Raw genomic sequence first — 16,014 nt, 5'->3', positions numbered from 1 at the left:
GACTCACATTTACTCAGTTGGGCAGGGATGGCACAAATCTCCACACAAGCTCAATGCTTCCATCTAGTGGTTTTTCGAAGATAAACAATAGCCCAAGCACACCTTGTGACAAAACAAGGCCAGCCTTAATAATATAGGTATATATTTATTTATACATACATATTCATTTATACCGGTTAATTGTACAAAAAAAGGAAAAGATTTACAGTAATTTTATGAACTACAGTCATTGTCAATTTTGAATATCGCCCATATGTCAATGAAGGCGTCCTGTTTGGGGAGGCGGGGACAGGGGGGCAACCGGGTGGCTGGGTTCACCCCTTGCATCCTGACTCTAGTGTTTGTGTTTTTAAATGCAAGGGCAACTGGGAGTTTACTTTGTAATGATGTTGACACAAGGGCCAGTGGACTCCTTTACGCTTTCCTACAGTTATATTCAGAGTGAGTGTTGACACTTGGGCCAACAAGGTCCTCTACGCTTTTTGATTGGAATATTCACAGCTAGCGTTGACATACGGTCCAGTGAGCTGCTCTATGCTTTCCTTCTGTGTTGACACACGGTCAGCTGACTCCTTCACACTTTCCTACTGGTAAATTCCTAGTGAGAGTTGACACATGGGCCAACGCAGTATCATAGTTAATGCCACATGGGACAGTGGACATCTTTGCACCATTCCTTCCGTTATAACTCAAGAGTTAGCCTTGACACATGGGCTGGCGGGCTCTTTTGTGCTTTTCTGCCAGTAAATTCAAAATTAGCATTGACACATGGTCCAGCAAGCTGCTTTCACTTTTGTCCAACATTGACACACAGGGCAGCGGAATCTTTCACGCTTCACTATCGGTAAATTCAGAATTAACGTTAACGCGTGGGCCAGAAGAAGAGTCAGTCTTGACATTTGGACCTGCAGCATTGACACAGGGACCGGCGGACTCCATCACGTGTTCCCACCGCTATTTTCAGAGTTAGCGTTGACACACGGGCCAGCGGACTGCTTCAAGCTTTTCAGAGTTAGCGTTGAAATTTTGGTCCGCGAGCTCCTTAAGGCGTTTCTCCCGTATTGACACATGGGCCAGCAAACTCAATCCCGCTCTCCTTTCTCGGGAGTACACGGCCGCCATTTTGACACGTTCACTCATCCCCCGTGTAAAGCCCCGCTCGAACAAAACGGCTCAGGCGGGATTACACAGAGCTCATCCTGCCTTGCATTATCCCACAAAAAAAATTATTAGAATCTTGACTCAAGATCGTTTTGCCTCCCTCAATCCATCTTGGGGATATTTAGGATGCTTTGACATTCCATGTTTCAGTCGTGTTTGGAGAATTTGGTGCTGGGTAATAGCAGAAATGCGGGCGACATATAGAAATACAGGAGAATTTGTCCAAAGTGTCACGTCATGCCTGAAGAGCCATCTCATTCAGGGACATTCAAGAAGTAATCGGGGAGAGAGAGAAATTAAAAAAAAATCCTACATACAATTGCAACTGGCCTGGACATTTACGACAATAAAAAGACAAAATCTCAGAGGAGACAGTGAACGTAACATGAAGCAGGCGCAATCGGAGCCACTTCAAAAGAAACAAGGCAAAGGAAGGGGAGTGATATATAGAATGAAGCGACAGCTAGATGGTGAAGGGGCAAAAAAAAAAGCAGGTAGTGGGAGGTTTCAATACTTCATGGGCCCATCACAACCACAACTGGCCTGGCCCCCTGGAGTCCACGAAGCAGTATTAGGGCCACACTAAATGGACAAAAAAGGAAAAGAGAATAAAATCAAAGTTTTATGAGAACAACACTTAATTTCACAAAATAAAAAAGGTTATTTTTACAACAATAAAGTTAGGGCAAATGCTGGTATATTGAGAGAAAAGTAACTGAACCAGAATTTAGTCGTACATTTCGAAGTTCAAATTTATGAGAATAAAGTCGTAAAATGGTATTACGAAAACTCAGTATTACAGCAAAAATGCTGAATATCACGGATAAGATTTGCATAATTTTACAAGAAAAATGCACTAATTTAATGGGGGGATAGGTCGTAATTTCTAAGTATAATGTTATCAGAAATTGCAGAATATGTTACAACAATGTTACATGACAGTAGTCATGCTTCAAATTTAAATTTTTTAATATTCCGAATAAAAACTTGTCACATTACCTGAAAAATTTCTGAACAGATTCCTAATTTTGCACTGAATACAGTAATGACAATAAATTTTTAATTTATAAAAATAAAGTAATTTTTCAGGGTAAACATCGCAACTTATGAAAATTAAGCAAAAATAAGCAAATAATCATCGTTTACGAAAATAATACTAATTGACTGTTGGCCTTTTTAGATTTCATATTTAACAAATATGAACACGAGGCAAATTTGTAAAGAACTGAAGTGGCAAATCAAGCATTTGGGAAAAATTTGGGAATTCTGACACGATTAAAAAAACATAAAAAAACATTCTGCACTATTATGAATTTATTCTTCTAACATGACCAAAATACGGATTTTGTCACGGAAAATATGACCAATGTTTATCTTTTCAGGGTGACCCTAATACTCTTTCGTACAAGTCAATGAAATCAAAGCAAAACGTGATGGTTGGCTTTTTCTTCCTGTTGATCTTCCAGAGTAATCCTTTTTTTTTTTTTTTTTAAATCCCATCATCATCTTCTTTTATAGTCTTTCTTTCAATTATTTCATCCGTCAACCAAAGATACCCACAGTCCTCACTTATGTACTGTACATTTGGGTTAAAAAATAAAAAGAAAGAAAAATAGGTGTCACATGCAACATTTGGCATCTTGTTCAGTCCCCAAATGTGTGCTGCTTTTCATTTTTAGAAAAATAGTTTCTTTTCTTTCCGCCCCTCACCAATGAAACACGTAGTGACAACAGAGACAGGGCAGGGGAACCAACTTCAGTGATTGTGTCCAGTGAGCGGGGGCACATTGTTAGTACAAACCTAAAATGTTTTGAAATGTTCTTCTTTGTAAACAGTCTGGATGTTTTTCCAATAGGTGCAAAAAAGCAGATAGCTTGCTGTTTTTTTCTTCTTTTTTTTTTCCAATACATTTTTTTGCTGCTGTTCACCGGCTGTGTCACTTTTTTTTTGATGGGAGAGAGGGAAGGGTGAGGGGGAACCAGACGCTGACTCTGGACTTTTTTCCAACAGTGCAGGAAGTGAGATGAGAAGCTGTGTTTTCCCTCCCATCCACAGCAAGAATGTTTTTAAATGTTCGTTGCATTGCTTTTTGCTCCCCTCAAGTCAGATACATTCAAGCAAAGCCAACTTCAACCTCATGTGCAGACACTGTGTGTGAGTGTGTTATATTTTGAAAGCTCATCCCGGGGCCATATTGAGTGGTCCAATCAGAAAAGTGCATTCTGATGGTAAGTGATGATGATTGGATGCTGAAAAAAAATGGAGGTATTCTGAGGTCAATGTGTTTGTTGTTACAGTTTCTCCATTCATTTGATAGTAATCCTAACATTTAGACATTCAGACACTTTCCCTACGGCTTATCCGCTGGAAGTTGACTCTGAGGTGACAAGCGGGGTACACCCTGGACTGCTTCGCCAATCAATCGCAGAGCACATATTGAGCCATTGAGAACTAGAGTGGGCTAATTCAGAGTGATTGAAAGTTTTATAGCTGCAATACAATTTGGGGGATTTATATCTTGGCAATTTGCAGGGCAATAATTACTTCTGGGTACTTGATTGTTGAGAAATGGTGGTTTTCCTATTTGAGATTATTCCAGACACTCATCAAATTCATCAATATTCATGAAATGGATTTACTAATGAACCTGCAGAAGCGCCGGTGTGCAAAAGCACTACATACTTTTTGACTCTTCTTTCCATCTCTGAACCTCACTTTCTAGGAAGTTTTTGTAGGAGGTGGAGACTGGTTTAATGAGCGCAGCCATCTTGGAAAAGGGAGTTGACACCAGTTGCACTGATGAATCGGGAAATGTGGTTAGTATAATAATGGACTTCACCTTATAAGTCAACAGTTGAACTAAATCTTGATTTAGATCAATATTTATCTGAAAGATGCGCATTTGCTAAGTTCATTTCTGCACTTAACTAAATAAAAAAAAAATGACACAAATGGAGTTAGCCACTGCAGTTCTCAGTAGCTCATGTAGGCAAGCAAGCATTCAAAGTAGGGCTGAAGAATTCAGGGAATTCAAATCAACATGGCAATGTAGTAGAATGCTGATTTCAACTCGCATAGGCTGCAATTTGGAATGAAATTGAGTTGAGTGATAAAGCCATAGATTTGTTTACATCATTGTTGTAATCTGATTTATGACCTTCCACCACATTTGTTTGTTAGAATTTTGTGAGTTCTCGCAGTGAACGCTTAAAAGACTGCAAGTCAAAAGTGTTTAGTAAGTTAACAAATTGAAGTAGATAAACAGTTTTTGATATTAATTCAAGGTTCGTTTGCTTTTATTGTAGCATAAGCCTCACCAATGATACCAAAACATTTATGTATAATAAATCTGATATTGCAATACAGATTCATATTTTTGCTTCAGTTTGTCAAAAAATACACCGCAAGCACAATATTGAGAAAAATAAAATCGAAATTAGGTTATTTTTCTAAATTGTTCAGCCCTAATTCACACTCACATTCACACCTATGGACAATTTAGAGTCTTCAATGAACCTAACATGTTTTTGGAACGTGGGAAGAAGCCCGAGTAGCTGGACAACACCCATGCAAGCACGGGCGGAACAAGCAAACTCCGAACAGGAAGGCCTGAGACGAGATCCAAACCCCTTACCCCAGAACTGTGAGGTGAATGTGCTAAACATCAGCACAAAACATGAATGTGTGGAGTGTGTGTTACCCTGCACTGTTTGGTCTCTCAGCAGCTTCTAAGGGGCACACAGCAAGAATGTACTGCTTGACCAATGTAGGGTGGGGTTCTTTGAGGGAAGCTTGTATAGGAGGGACTCCGGGACACACGTGGTGGAGGGGGAAGACCGATGTCGACGTCTTTTGCATCATAACACAACGCAGCAGCGGCAAAACCTCTGGCGGCTGCCCCCCACCGAAGGCGGAGGAGTCACGGGGGCAAAGTACGCGTGCACTTTGATGTTAGGCAAGTGAGTCTGCGAATGCACAAAAAGATATGGAAGTGTGTTAGCCTGAATGCTACTACTTGTACATGGAATTTATTATTTCTATTCATTTACATTAACTATACCGTATTTTGCATTTTAGTTGTTTCAATTGAAATTTTTCTCCCCCACTATTGATGTGCCTTATCTCTTTTAGCCCATAAAAAGGCAATGAAATACACAGTTACTATATGAATGAAGTAATATAATAAATTGTCAAAAATAGTAAGGTATTAAAAAAATAAAGTAATAACATACATTGATTGGTCCATTGAGGAAATATGTCCAGTGTAATCATTAAATATATTTACCAATTAGAGTAATAATAGACAATCGTATTAAGACTTCATATTACATTCATTCATTCTTTCAATTGTATTTGTATTTCAGTAACTTTCTTTTTTCAAACAGAAACAAATTTAACTTGAGTTTTCATTGAAAATGCATCTCTAACTCCTTTAAGGCAATAAAAATACATAATATGAGTGAATGAGTGACTATGATAAAAGTATAAAAATAATGAATTAATGTTTAAAATATTTAATATCATATATGTATCTACTAGTCTTGGTATTTACTTCATTTTGTGCCTGTGTATCCAATTTTGTTTTGTTTTCATATTCAAGGGTGACATTCAGGAGTATGTTTACTTCATTATTAGCCAACAGGTTTCATTGCTCTTCACTCTAATTAGGCATTGTTGTTATTGTACCTTTTCCAGAAATGACTTATTTAAGGTTTCTGACTGACTAAACTTGCCTTGCTGTTCGGGGTTACTGTCTCACCTGCTGCTAGGCACGTGCTCAAAATCCCGTGTCGACATTTGCGTCCATTTGAGACCCTCAATATTGTCAACAAAACCCACTCACTCTTAGCCTCTTGATGCCGGCGCGGGTGATCTGCTGGCAGTCGTAGAGCTCGATGCGATCCAGACTGTGGCAGCTTTTCAAGTGCTCCAGCGAGGCATCCGTAATAAGCGGGCAGTTGTCCAGCTCGATCACCTCCAGTCGGTCGTGGGCGCACGGCCCGCTGCCCAGGTGGCGGATGCCGTCGTCGGTGATGAGCTCGCAGTGAGACAGACTCTGTGGGGAGATGGTGGTGGGAGGGGTGAAGAACTCGGTGACTGTAGCGTGGCCGTGATGTGCTTGCTGTGAGTCAGCAAAATGATAAGCGCAACACTCACCAGAACTTGCAGCCGAGGGCAGTAGATAGAAAGCTGTATGAGTGTTCCATCTGTAATCTGAGTTAAAAGAAAAATCATAATCGCAAACCGATGTTGACAGTAAAGAAAAAAAAAAACTGCATCAAATGAAAAATATAAACTGTTCACTGATGTCCAGAGGCTGTTGGTGTGTGACATCAGCGAATCTGCGTGAGTGTCCGGACATGAGCTGCGGCCGACAGCAGCTTTACCACGAGTTTTACTGTTCTTACGGTGCTCAATAAATGGCTGAAAATGTATGGTGATTGTGGCTCTCCTTTCCCACATTACAGCAAGTTTACTGTTAATCTCCCACAAAAAAGAATCTATCAATCTATCGCTTAAAATATGTGTTAAAGCAGGGGCGCAAACGATAAAACGCCATCACATTGTTGTCTACTTACCTGCACACATTCTTCTAAATCCATCTTCTCAAGCTCGTGACAATTCTATAAAGACATTCAATAGATTGTAGCGCCACTTACTGTAAAATTTTATTTTTTCACATCTAAAATTGTGCTAATCAATCAATAGATAGTGAGCATTTGTATTTAATACGCTACTTAAACTCACCCTTGCTAATGTCGTGAAGCCCACGTCTGTAAGTTGAGAGCAGCGAGCCACTTCTAATATTCTAAAAAAAAAAAAAAAAAAAAAAAAATGAGAACGAGCTTTGAGTTACAAAATAATATCATCTCTCAAAGTCACTCAATGTCATAACTCATTATCCGATTTTGAGGCATATTGAAGTGTTACCTGAGGCGGGGGCAGTTCTGTCCGAGCGCGTGCAAAATGGCGTCCGTGATGTTGGCACAGCCTGACACACACAGCGACTGAAGACGGTGGCAGCCTCGACAAATGGTGATGAGGCCGTCATCTGTGATCTGCTACTCGTGGATACAGGAAGTATAGTTTAAGGCAGGGAAAAAAAAAGTGCAAATGTCCATGACAAACTTTTAAAATTGCTTATATTAATTCATATCTTAAGCTAACTATAGCCCATAGTATGATCCCAAAATGATTCCAAGCACATCTTATGACTTATGAGTGGGAGGACTATAGCGTTTGTGTTCCCACTTTGAAAGCCATAACAATACTTCCACTTGCTTCCACTGTTATTTCCAATGTTAGCTTACAAGACACAAGAATATTCCATGGGTCACACAAGTCCAGAAGTTGTTCAGCAGAATGGAGGATAAAATTACTGGCCCCATTTGTGGACACAGAGAATTTTGTTTTTATACCTCCTGCTACTCATACCAGCATCGTATAAAGAAAGATAGAAAAAAGAGCAGGCCTGAAGAAAGGGGCGTGAGGAAGACGACATATCTGTATATATATATATTTTATTTGTTTATAGCTGTCGGTTGTAATTTACTGTTGAACCAAGCTAGCAATAGCATTAACCAACATTTTAGCACAACCACACAACGGTGATATCAACACAACTGATTGACTGATTAACAAGCCAATGCTAGACAGACATTTTTTCAGAGGAGTGTGTGGCGAGAATGTAGTGAATTTACATTTGGTGTGTACACAACTGCCGCAACCAAACTTGCGTGAGTAATGCGTGGCGAAAGTTCGCTTCATGTTCGGTGTGAGAACATCATAATGTTATGTTCCAAAGTTAGATCCCAACGTTAGCCTCAGAAGTTAGATTCCAAAGCTAGCTTTGGAAGTTAGATTCCAACGTTAGCTTCGGAAGTTAGGCCTCTAAGTTCGATTCTAACATGAGCTTGCAAGCAGCCTTATTCTGCTTTCATATTGACTGCACTTACCGAGCATGTCTGCAAGTTGAGCGTAACCAACTCGGGACAGTTTGCCCCAATATGCTTCAGTGCCTCATCTTCTAGCTAAGAAGGGAAAAAGAAAGACATTTCACAGAATCACAAGTGACACTCAGCCTAAAACATGACAAAAGTCCAAGCGCACCTGCGTGCAGCCTTTTAGGAAAAGGCCCTTGAGTCCCGGACAGGATCGAACCAGGGCCTGGATGCCGTCCTTGGTGATCTGATCACACCAGGAGATATTGAGCTGCTCCAGCAGTGGACAGCCCTCGCTTGAGTAGAGGGCGGGGGGAAAGAAGTGATATGAAAAGAGAGTAAAAGGCATTTTGTAAACTCAGGTATTCTGGATTCAGACCTAGCAGTATGAATCAGACAAAATCTGACTGGACACGTGTCAAGTGCTTTGATTTTATTATTATTTTTTATTCTTTGTACTGGCGAGTGTATAATGTGTGCTACTCGCAGTACCCACCTGAGGGCTTTGAGCGATAGGTTGGTGATTGAGGTACAGGACGCGAGGTCCAGGTGCTTCAGCTTTGGGCAGAACTTGCTCAAGCTGTTACACGTGCTGCAAAGACAAGGGGATCAAGACAACGAGCTTTTGCCATACAAACATCAATGAGCAAAAGTGGAACCTGGAACACTTTTGTGCTCTTTCCGCCAAATGCCATTAGATGCCATAAGGTATCGACTGAGAGACAAGCTTAGTATGTCGGAGGTGAGCTAAGCTTAGCATTGGTGGTTAGCGTAAAAGGTTTTTGGCCGCATGTGCATGGCCACGCACGCTTTTAGTGCATTTTTCCAAAATCAAATCATCTGAATTTATTTTTAAGGGTAATGTGAAATGATTTTGAAATTATATTAAAACGGTTTTGGTACACGTCAATTTCTAATGTTTTTTTTTTTTTTTTGCTATTAGTGGAAGTACACGGTCCCACTCAGCTACTGTATGTATGCCATACCTGTCAGTGATCTTGGTGCAGCCGTTCAAACTTAGCAGCTCGATGTTCCTGCAGTTCTGTGAGAAAGTCCTACAGAGATACACACACAAAAGCGGTCATATGGGACGCGACGGCAGCAGAATATCAATTCACCTCTCTCCTCTTCCAGGCTGGCTTCTCACCTCAGGGCGCTGTCGCCCACCCCGAGACACCCCCGTAGGCTCAGCTTCCTCAGGAATCCCCCACATCGCTTTGAGATGTTTTCCACCACTCGGCCCTGCAAAAAAAATAAATAAATAACACACGCACACACAAAGTGTCTCCTCATTCACCTCGATAATCAGCGCACATGCGGTGAAATGCCAAATCAACCACAGCCCACCTCAATGTCCCGCTGAAAGTCAAAGAGGTCGATCCGCTGCCAGTTGCTTCCGTCCAGAGCCAGAACATTCCAGGACTGAGGGCATACACAAATGGTTGTCATTGGACACAAATATATGAACTAGAATTAGGATTATGTGCGCACTCACTCACCCGCGAGACCTGGGCACAGCGACACAGCGTCACCACATCCAGGAAGGAGAAGATTCTACAAGACAGACAAGGGCAGTTAAGTCCCCAATCGGATGACACCGGCAGTACGTTTCTGTACATAGGAAAAACAGACCTATCAAGTGCATTGTAATCAAATGCTTCATTCAAGTGGAGCAAGTTGGTGGGGGTGAGGTGAAACATCAATGAAATCAGCTGTTTTCATTTTTAATACCAGTTCAAATTGTTTATGTAAAATTTAAAAAAAAATTGCAATTAAAGAGGAAAATCTACACTGGTAGGCAGTCACATTATTCCCCCACCAATGAGTACACGTTGGCTTGTGTGCTTATTTCCTGATTATAGTCCACAGAAACTGTTGAAATTCAGCCTTGTAACATGATTCTACACCGCGTAAGCTAAATTCATCCAATATATGACTGTAGCTACCATTTTCTTAGAGCATATAGATACACTGCTATTTGTAGTGGTATTTGATTGACAGTGATTTTTTTTTTACCATTTTCAAGCCTTAATTAATCTATTTGGGGATTCTTTTAAATCATTCAAGGTGGCAGGGTTGTTAAAAACAATCTTCGCTGTGGCGTGTTAAAATTACAAGACCTTTATTTTTACTTTACAAGGTCTTAAAATACTAGGACTGCAGAGTCGTTGGCAACCATAATGAATCTCAACGGGCATCCTCCGATTATGATACTGGAGAAAACAAAAAAGATGACTAAAAGGCTTCATTTTTTTTTTGGACCATGTTGATGTTACTGTTGCACGTTCATCAGCTGCTCATACTTTTCATTCACAATGTAGACCAGATTGGCACAACGAATCAGGTTTTTCCTCCTCCCGTACTGAAGGTCACCTTGCAGCCGAACAACTTCACGGGCTGCTAACATCACAATAGGATGCTGCGATCCAGTGAAGAGTGTAATAGTTTGGAGGTATTGAAGCAGACCGCACGTATGGGCGAGCGAGACAGAGGCTTGAGTTACGGCCTTCATTTTGCTAAGAGGCTTATGTCGTTTTTTCCCCCCCCCCCTCGAGTCTGAAAACAATTTGAATGTTGTATAACCTAAAGGCGTCTGTTTTTAATTAAGCATCCAGGGAGCAGTTGGGAATCGGGAGAAATGTGCATCCTGCTGTTCGGTTGATATCATCGCCAGAGGGCACGTATGCATTCTGTGTTTGTTTTTGGTGGAAGACGAAGGCCAATGTGTCTTTTGAGTATGAGATCCAGATCTCTCTGGTCTGCATTGAGTTAAAGGGGACACATTGTGGAAAATTGACTTTTTAATTGCTTGTATACAGATAGTTATGTCTCTGAAGTGTCTGCCCACCCGTCAAGTATGAAATTATTCCTTTTTTCTTCATCATCTGGGCTAGTAGTAGCTGCTTCATTTTTGTTTTTTTTATCCTTGTGGTATTTTGATGAAAGTGTGTCACAAACATATTAAGACACCTGAGAACAGTTTTAAATTGTGATGAATATGCATTATGTCTATGTTATCTGCTGAAAAGAAAAAAAGGCTTCTGAATGTCACTTACCGCAGCAACAGCTCCTTGGGTAGCTTCTTATTGATGACAGCCTCGTCGCTGTTTGTGAACATCTGGAAGATGCGCCAGACAGACGACGTCAGCAAAAAAAACGCTCGAATTCACAGAAGTGTAAATGACGATAATGTACGGTAATCTCGTCAAAAGAGATAGCTTCAATGTCACTGAGACGTGATAAAGAAGCAAAAAGAAGGGGGGAAAAAACTACAAGAAAGTACTTTGGACAGTTGAAAACATGTTATCACTTGAATGCATTTTTTTAACTAACTTCCTGTGATCTTTCTCGGAGGATTGAATCGGTCGCAACTGCTATTTGTTGTTATCGATATTTGTTGTGGTCATAACACCTCCCCCTCTGTTTAGGGATGGGTTTTCAATTTATGGGATAAATAGTTGGGCATCCTCGCCAACATTCAGGCTATTGGAGCTTGCTCAGTCGAGACGCGAAACATCTTTTAAGACAACCACAACAGTCTAGTTGCGATCGATTCAATGCCCTGATAATAAAATGACCTGAATTGAATGAATGAGCATAATCACAGGCATCATTTGATGCTCTTCAGTACAAAGGAGTATTAGGACGCCAAAATTGTTGTCGAACCAAGGGGGGGGAGCATGGAGGGTAACATCACACGCCCGTTTTGTTTTACAGGGAGTGAAAAGCTTCGGGGAAACTCAACTGTGTTTTAATAGTTTTAATGGTTCAATGATGTACTGAGGTCCTGAGTTTAAGACAGTACCAACATTTCAACGGATAGTTTGAAATGTATTACCTATAAGTATTTCAAACAAATATTTACTGTAATTTGGATTTCACTACTGTATTAGCATGCGTTGATGATAGACTACGGCACGTTCTAACAAAGTTGGGTTCGGTCGCCACCATAAGAACGGAATTTTGTCACCACGCCGAAGAACCCCTGTATTGTTTGTGAAAGTACAAGCTGCTCCCTTTCAACTACACTGGTAGAACACGAGATTGGTCGGACAGTAAGACAAACGGCTGTGATGTGATGGTCTTTAAATAAATAGACAAAGATCACAGAAGTATTAATCTGGTTGTGTAAAAAGAGTGGTTAAAAATACATGGGGATCTAGGTCAAAGCCAGCCCGTGTCCATGTGAAAGAACATGTATATTATACTGTATGTGTACAGACACACACAATATCAACTGTTTTCGAGCAAGTGAGGACCAGGGGGACATTTTTGTTATTTAGATTTAAGTCAAATTGACTCTGACAGCTCGCCTTGTGCTCTCTGGCCAAATAATCCAGAGCTCTTTCCACGGTCGACAGGCATACATTTTCTTGTGTCCCCCGCAACCCCCGCCCGCTCTTTTGTAATCCAAAATAAAATGAACCCGACGCTGCTTGAATGTGAGCGTTATGCTTTCTCCGGCGGGCAAGCTGAGGTCACTGAATGAAGCGGTCTTAAAAGCTGCCAGAGCCGTAACCTCAAGCAAGCCATCAACGCTTTGCTGTTGAACCGTACAAAGCAACACTAACGCACACAGTAAATCGATTTTATAGTGATTTGGAATATGTGCGTACCTTATGCTCATCTTGTGTGCCATTGTGGTGAAGTCTTATATATAGCATACAAGTTTGCATAGCAACAGCAATAACTCTAAAGAGAAATCTCAAATCTACTGGTCAAGGCAGATGGATGACTAAAAGTGAGTCTCAGCCTGGTCTGTTGGAGATTTCTTTCTTAGAGGTCATTCTAACTTGCCTCCATCACCTATTGCTTGATCATGCGGTGTTCATTTGAGCACAGTTCAAGATCTGTTCCATATGTAAAGCACCATGTGATCATTTCTGTCATGAATTGAACTATAATGTGCATCATACTGAGAGCTGTTTCCACTACTTGCATTGATAAATAGATCATGTCAGTAAAGTAGAAATGAACCTTACTGGATTGTGCAAGTCAATTGATGGCAGTGATTCCCACCCACTGTGATGCTGGGAGGTTTTACAAACAGATTTTACAGGCGGTAGGTCAAATTGTGAGTAAATTGAGGTGACATCGTCATTATTTCAGTATACAGCATGTACTTTTTTTTAATATAATTTTGAGTGGTGGTGATTTTTCTAAGGTAAAATATATGCCTAGCCTCAGTAACGGGTTGGAAACACTGACCTAGAGAAACGGTAAATATTGGGAAGAGAAAAAAGACAAACCGGAAATCCACTTGCCAAAACACACACCACCAGTTTTACTTTGAAGGAAAATAAGGATCTTTTCCTGTTTTAGCCTGCTGTCTGTAGCTAGCTGCTTTAGCAACTCCATCGCAGCTTCTTTTGCGAAGGCTGGAGGATAACGGCCTGCATCTTTAGCTGTTGTACCCATTTGAAAAAATAAAATAAAATAAAATAATAAATCCAGCAGCAACAACAACTCAACAAATCCCATGCTCACTTGTTGGGCAAACGCACCATTGGCGTTGCCGCATTTTTAAGGAACAAGTTTCCGTATACACAACAAGCACTGCTAACGCAACTTACGCAAGTAGACAATAACGTTTACGTTTTTCTTCAACCGCAAGGCCTCGACTGACGTTTACACGAACAGTTAGTCTGATCTTTGAGGTTAAATAAATGCCAGTGTTGATAAGGTACATGAGGGCCTGCAGTCGGCTGTCAAACTGGAGCTGTAACACCCAAACCATCCTGCTGCAGCAGAAAAAAAACGTCTAACACAAAGTCCAATACATGCTACACACCCTAATGTGAATTTAAATTGTGAGCAAAAACTGCAATGTCACTATAAACTGTGATTTTTGCGGGCATCTTTTGGTGTACATGTAGCTTGGCTGTGTTTTGTTTTGATGGCGCAAAGAGGAGAAAAAAATCCAGGGACCTTTAACGCACCACACGACGATAACAACAAGAGCATTTATACCGCTTTGTGTCCTCTTCGTCGATATGACAAGTCAGTCAAGGCCTTGTTGTTGTTAGCACAAAGCACCGCAGCTAATCCCAAACGGTGCTTGAGCCGCGTCAATGTCGCCGTTGATTATTATTTTCGTCCACGAATGTAATAATGGTGGTCCTAAGCGAGGCCCTGTGACGTGTTTAAACGGCGTGTCAAAGGTTTGACGGGGCCCAGGTGAACTCACCTCAAAGCGGCTCCGCGAGACGCCGTTTACCTCCTTCCCCATGTCGGACGCCGCCGCTTGCCGACTCGGTGGCTTCGGGTGCGGACGCAGTTGGAATGCAGCAGTCGGGGACGCTCTTCCTGCCGATTCCCATCCACGGCTATCATGCTACCGTCCTCCCCAGAGTGGGCAGCTGGCTTCTAGACGCCACGGACTGGGCGTAACACAAATGACAGCTTCTTGCTCGCCATAAATAAAAATAATAGCGCTATGTGTACGGGCAATAGCCAGCATAGGCCCTTATTGGCTTTGGTTCGCCCTCCCTCTCTCCCTTTCTCACTCGCTCCCTCCCATCCACACACACACAACCGCCCGACACATACATCACAGATAACTGCAAATAGAGGAATCTAAAGTGGACGTCCAAACGGAATGTAACTTTTAATCAAATCGTACCGTTGTTTATATTACATTACACTAGCCAGTCGCGCACGACCCACATATATAAATGAGGGCCAAATCACGCTTTTTCCACCATGACAGAAATAATAAAAGATCACTTTTATTTTCTACTGACAGTCCGACACACAAATCGCATTCATGCTTGTTCACCTGATTCTAACGAGTTTATTTGTCACCAAGCATTCTTTAGAACTTTGTTATTGCCTTTAGAGATGCCACTTCCTTGTTTGTACTAGACCGCGCCCTATTGTGACGGCAGAGCCAATCAGCATCTAGGTTGTCAAAAACGTCATTGTCCTTTTCGCTGCGGATCCCCCCCCCCCCCGCAATTAAAATGCTTAGATTTTGTCTTATTGATAAATTACATACGTGTATAATTTACGACTTTTTTCAGTTTTTTGTCATAGCTTGGTTATAGCTTGCTTGTTCAACTTAAAAAGCACAGTTAACTCTTTTAATTTACAGTTTCTTTGTTTTATTTCACTTTTGATTTAAAAAAAATACTTCCTTAAACTTGTAACGTCCTTGAAAAACAGGTGGGTCGTATAAACATTTCGTATACCAAAAATTCATTAAAACATGCCAATGTTCATCCTTACACAGTCGTCAAACGATGACGTTTAATTCACACATATGCGCAACAATAGCGCACGTTCCATACAAAAAATTAGGGCCTTAACGTAATTTTCCCACAATGACAAACACTGTACAACTTTCTTTCACATCATCCTTATTTGGAAATGTTATTATTGCCGGGGTAGCACGGACTTCGTATTTATCAATGCGTGCGTCGGAGACGCCACTTCCTCATTTCTACTACAACACGCCCCGCATAGCCAATCAGCAATCATTTCGTCATACTCTTCGATTTTGCTCTTATCGATGACGTAGACACGTGTTTGATTCACGAATGACGTCTTTGAACGGTTGCATACTTGGTGGCTTGATTCTAACTATTTATTCTTCCCCTCAAACGTTCTTTGGAACTTTTTTTTTATTGCCGTGGGAGACGTTGTTTTCTCATTTTCCCTCAGACCGCGCCCACCGTCACAGCTTCCGCTCGTCATTTTAGCGTCACTCTGTGCTTTTTAATCCCCCTTCACCGATTAAAAACTTTGATTTTTGATTGTCGACGATATTCATAAATATCTAATTTACAAATAATTCATTTTTAAATCGGTAAATAATTCATGCCGTACATTTGTGAGGATTAATAGGAACGGGTGTTCTGTTGTGGAAATTACATTGTGTTTTTCCGATTAAACTTTAATACAATAAAATGA

At 41.0% G+C, this 16,014-nt stretch overlaps 1 protein-coding gene across 1 annotated transcript; it reads right to left on the bottom strand.

Annotated features, from left to right (window-relative positions):
* Positions 1–125: 125 nt before the first annotated feature.
* On the bottom strand, positions 126–14,932 carry fbxl20 (F-box and leucine-rich repeat protein 20). The gene is made up of 15 exons (XM_086055359.1): positions 14,291–14,932; positions 11,160–11,221; positions 9,603–9,657; positions 9,451–9,525; positions 9,251–9,345; positions 9,090–9,158; positions 8,600–8,695; positions 8,273–8,399; positions 8,119–8,193; positions 7,094–7,224; positions 6,911–6,971; positions 6,742–6,786; positions 6,320–6,376; positions 6,006–6,218; positions 126–5,127 (listed from the first exon to the last, which is right to left on the bottom strand). The coding sequence occupies exons 1-15, from the start codon at positions 14,330–14,332 to the stop codon at positions 5,020–5,022; spliced, it is 1,311 nt and encodes a 436-aa protein (XP_085911485.1). The 5' UTR covers positions 14,333–14,932; the 3' UTR covers positions 126–5,019.
* Between the last annotated feature and the right edge of the window lie 1,082 nt (positions 14,933–16,014).

This window comes from Filicampus tigris, chromosome 16 (assembly GCF_054856515.1).
Source record: "Filicampus tigris isolate MCC_2025a chromosome 16, RoL_Ftig_1.0, whole genome shotgun sequence".
Classification (NCBI taxonomy): domain Eukaryota; kingdom Metazoa; phylum Chordata; class Actinopteri; order Syngnathiformes; family Syngnathidae; genus Filicampus; species Filicampus tigris.
This window is presented reverse-complemented; position numbering and strand designations above follow the sequence as displayed.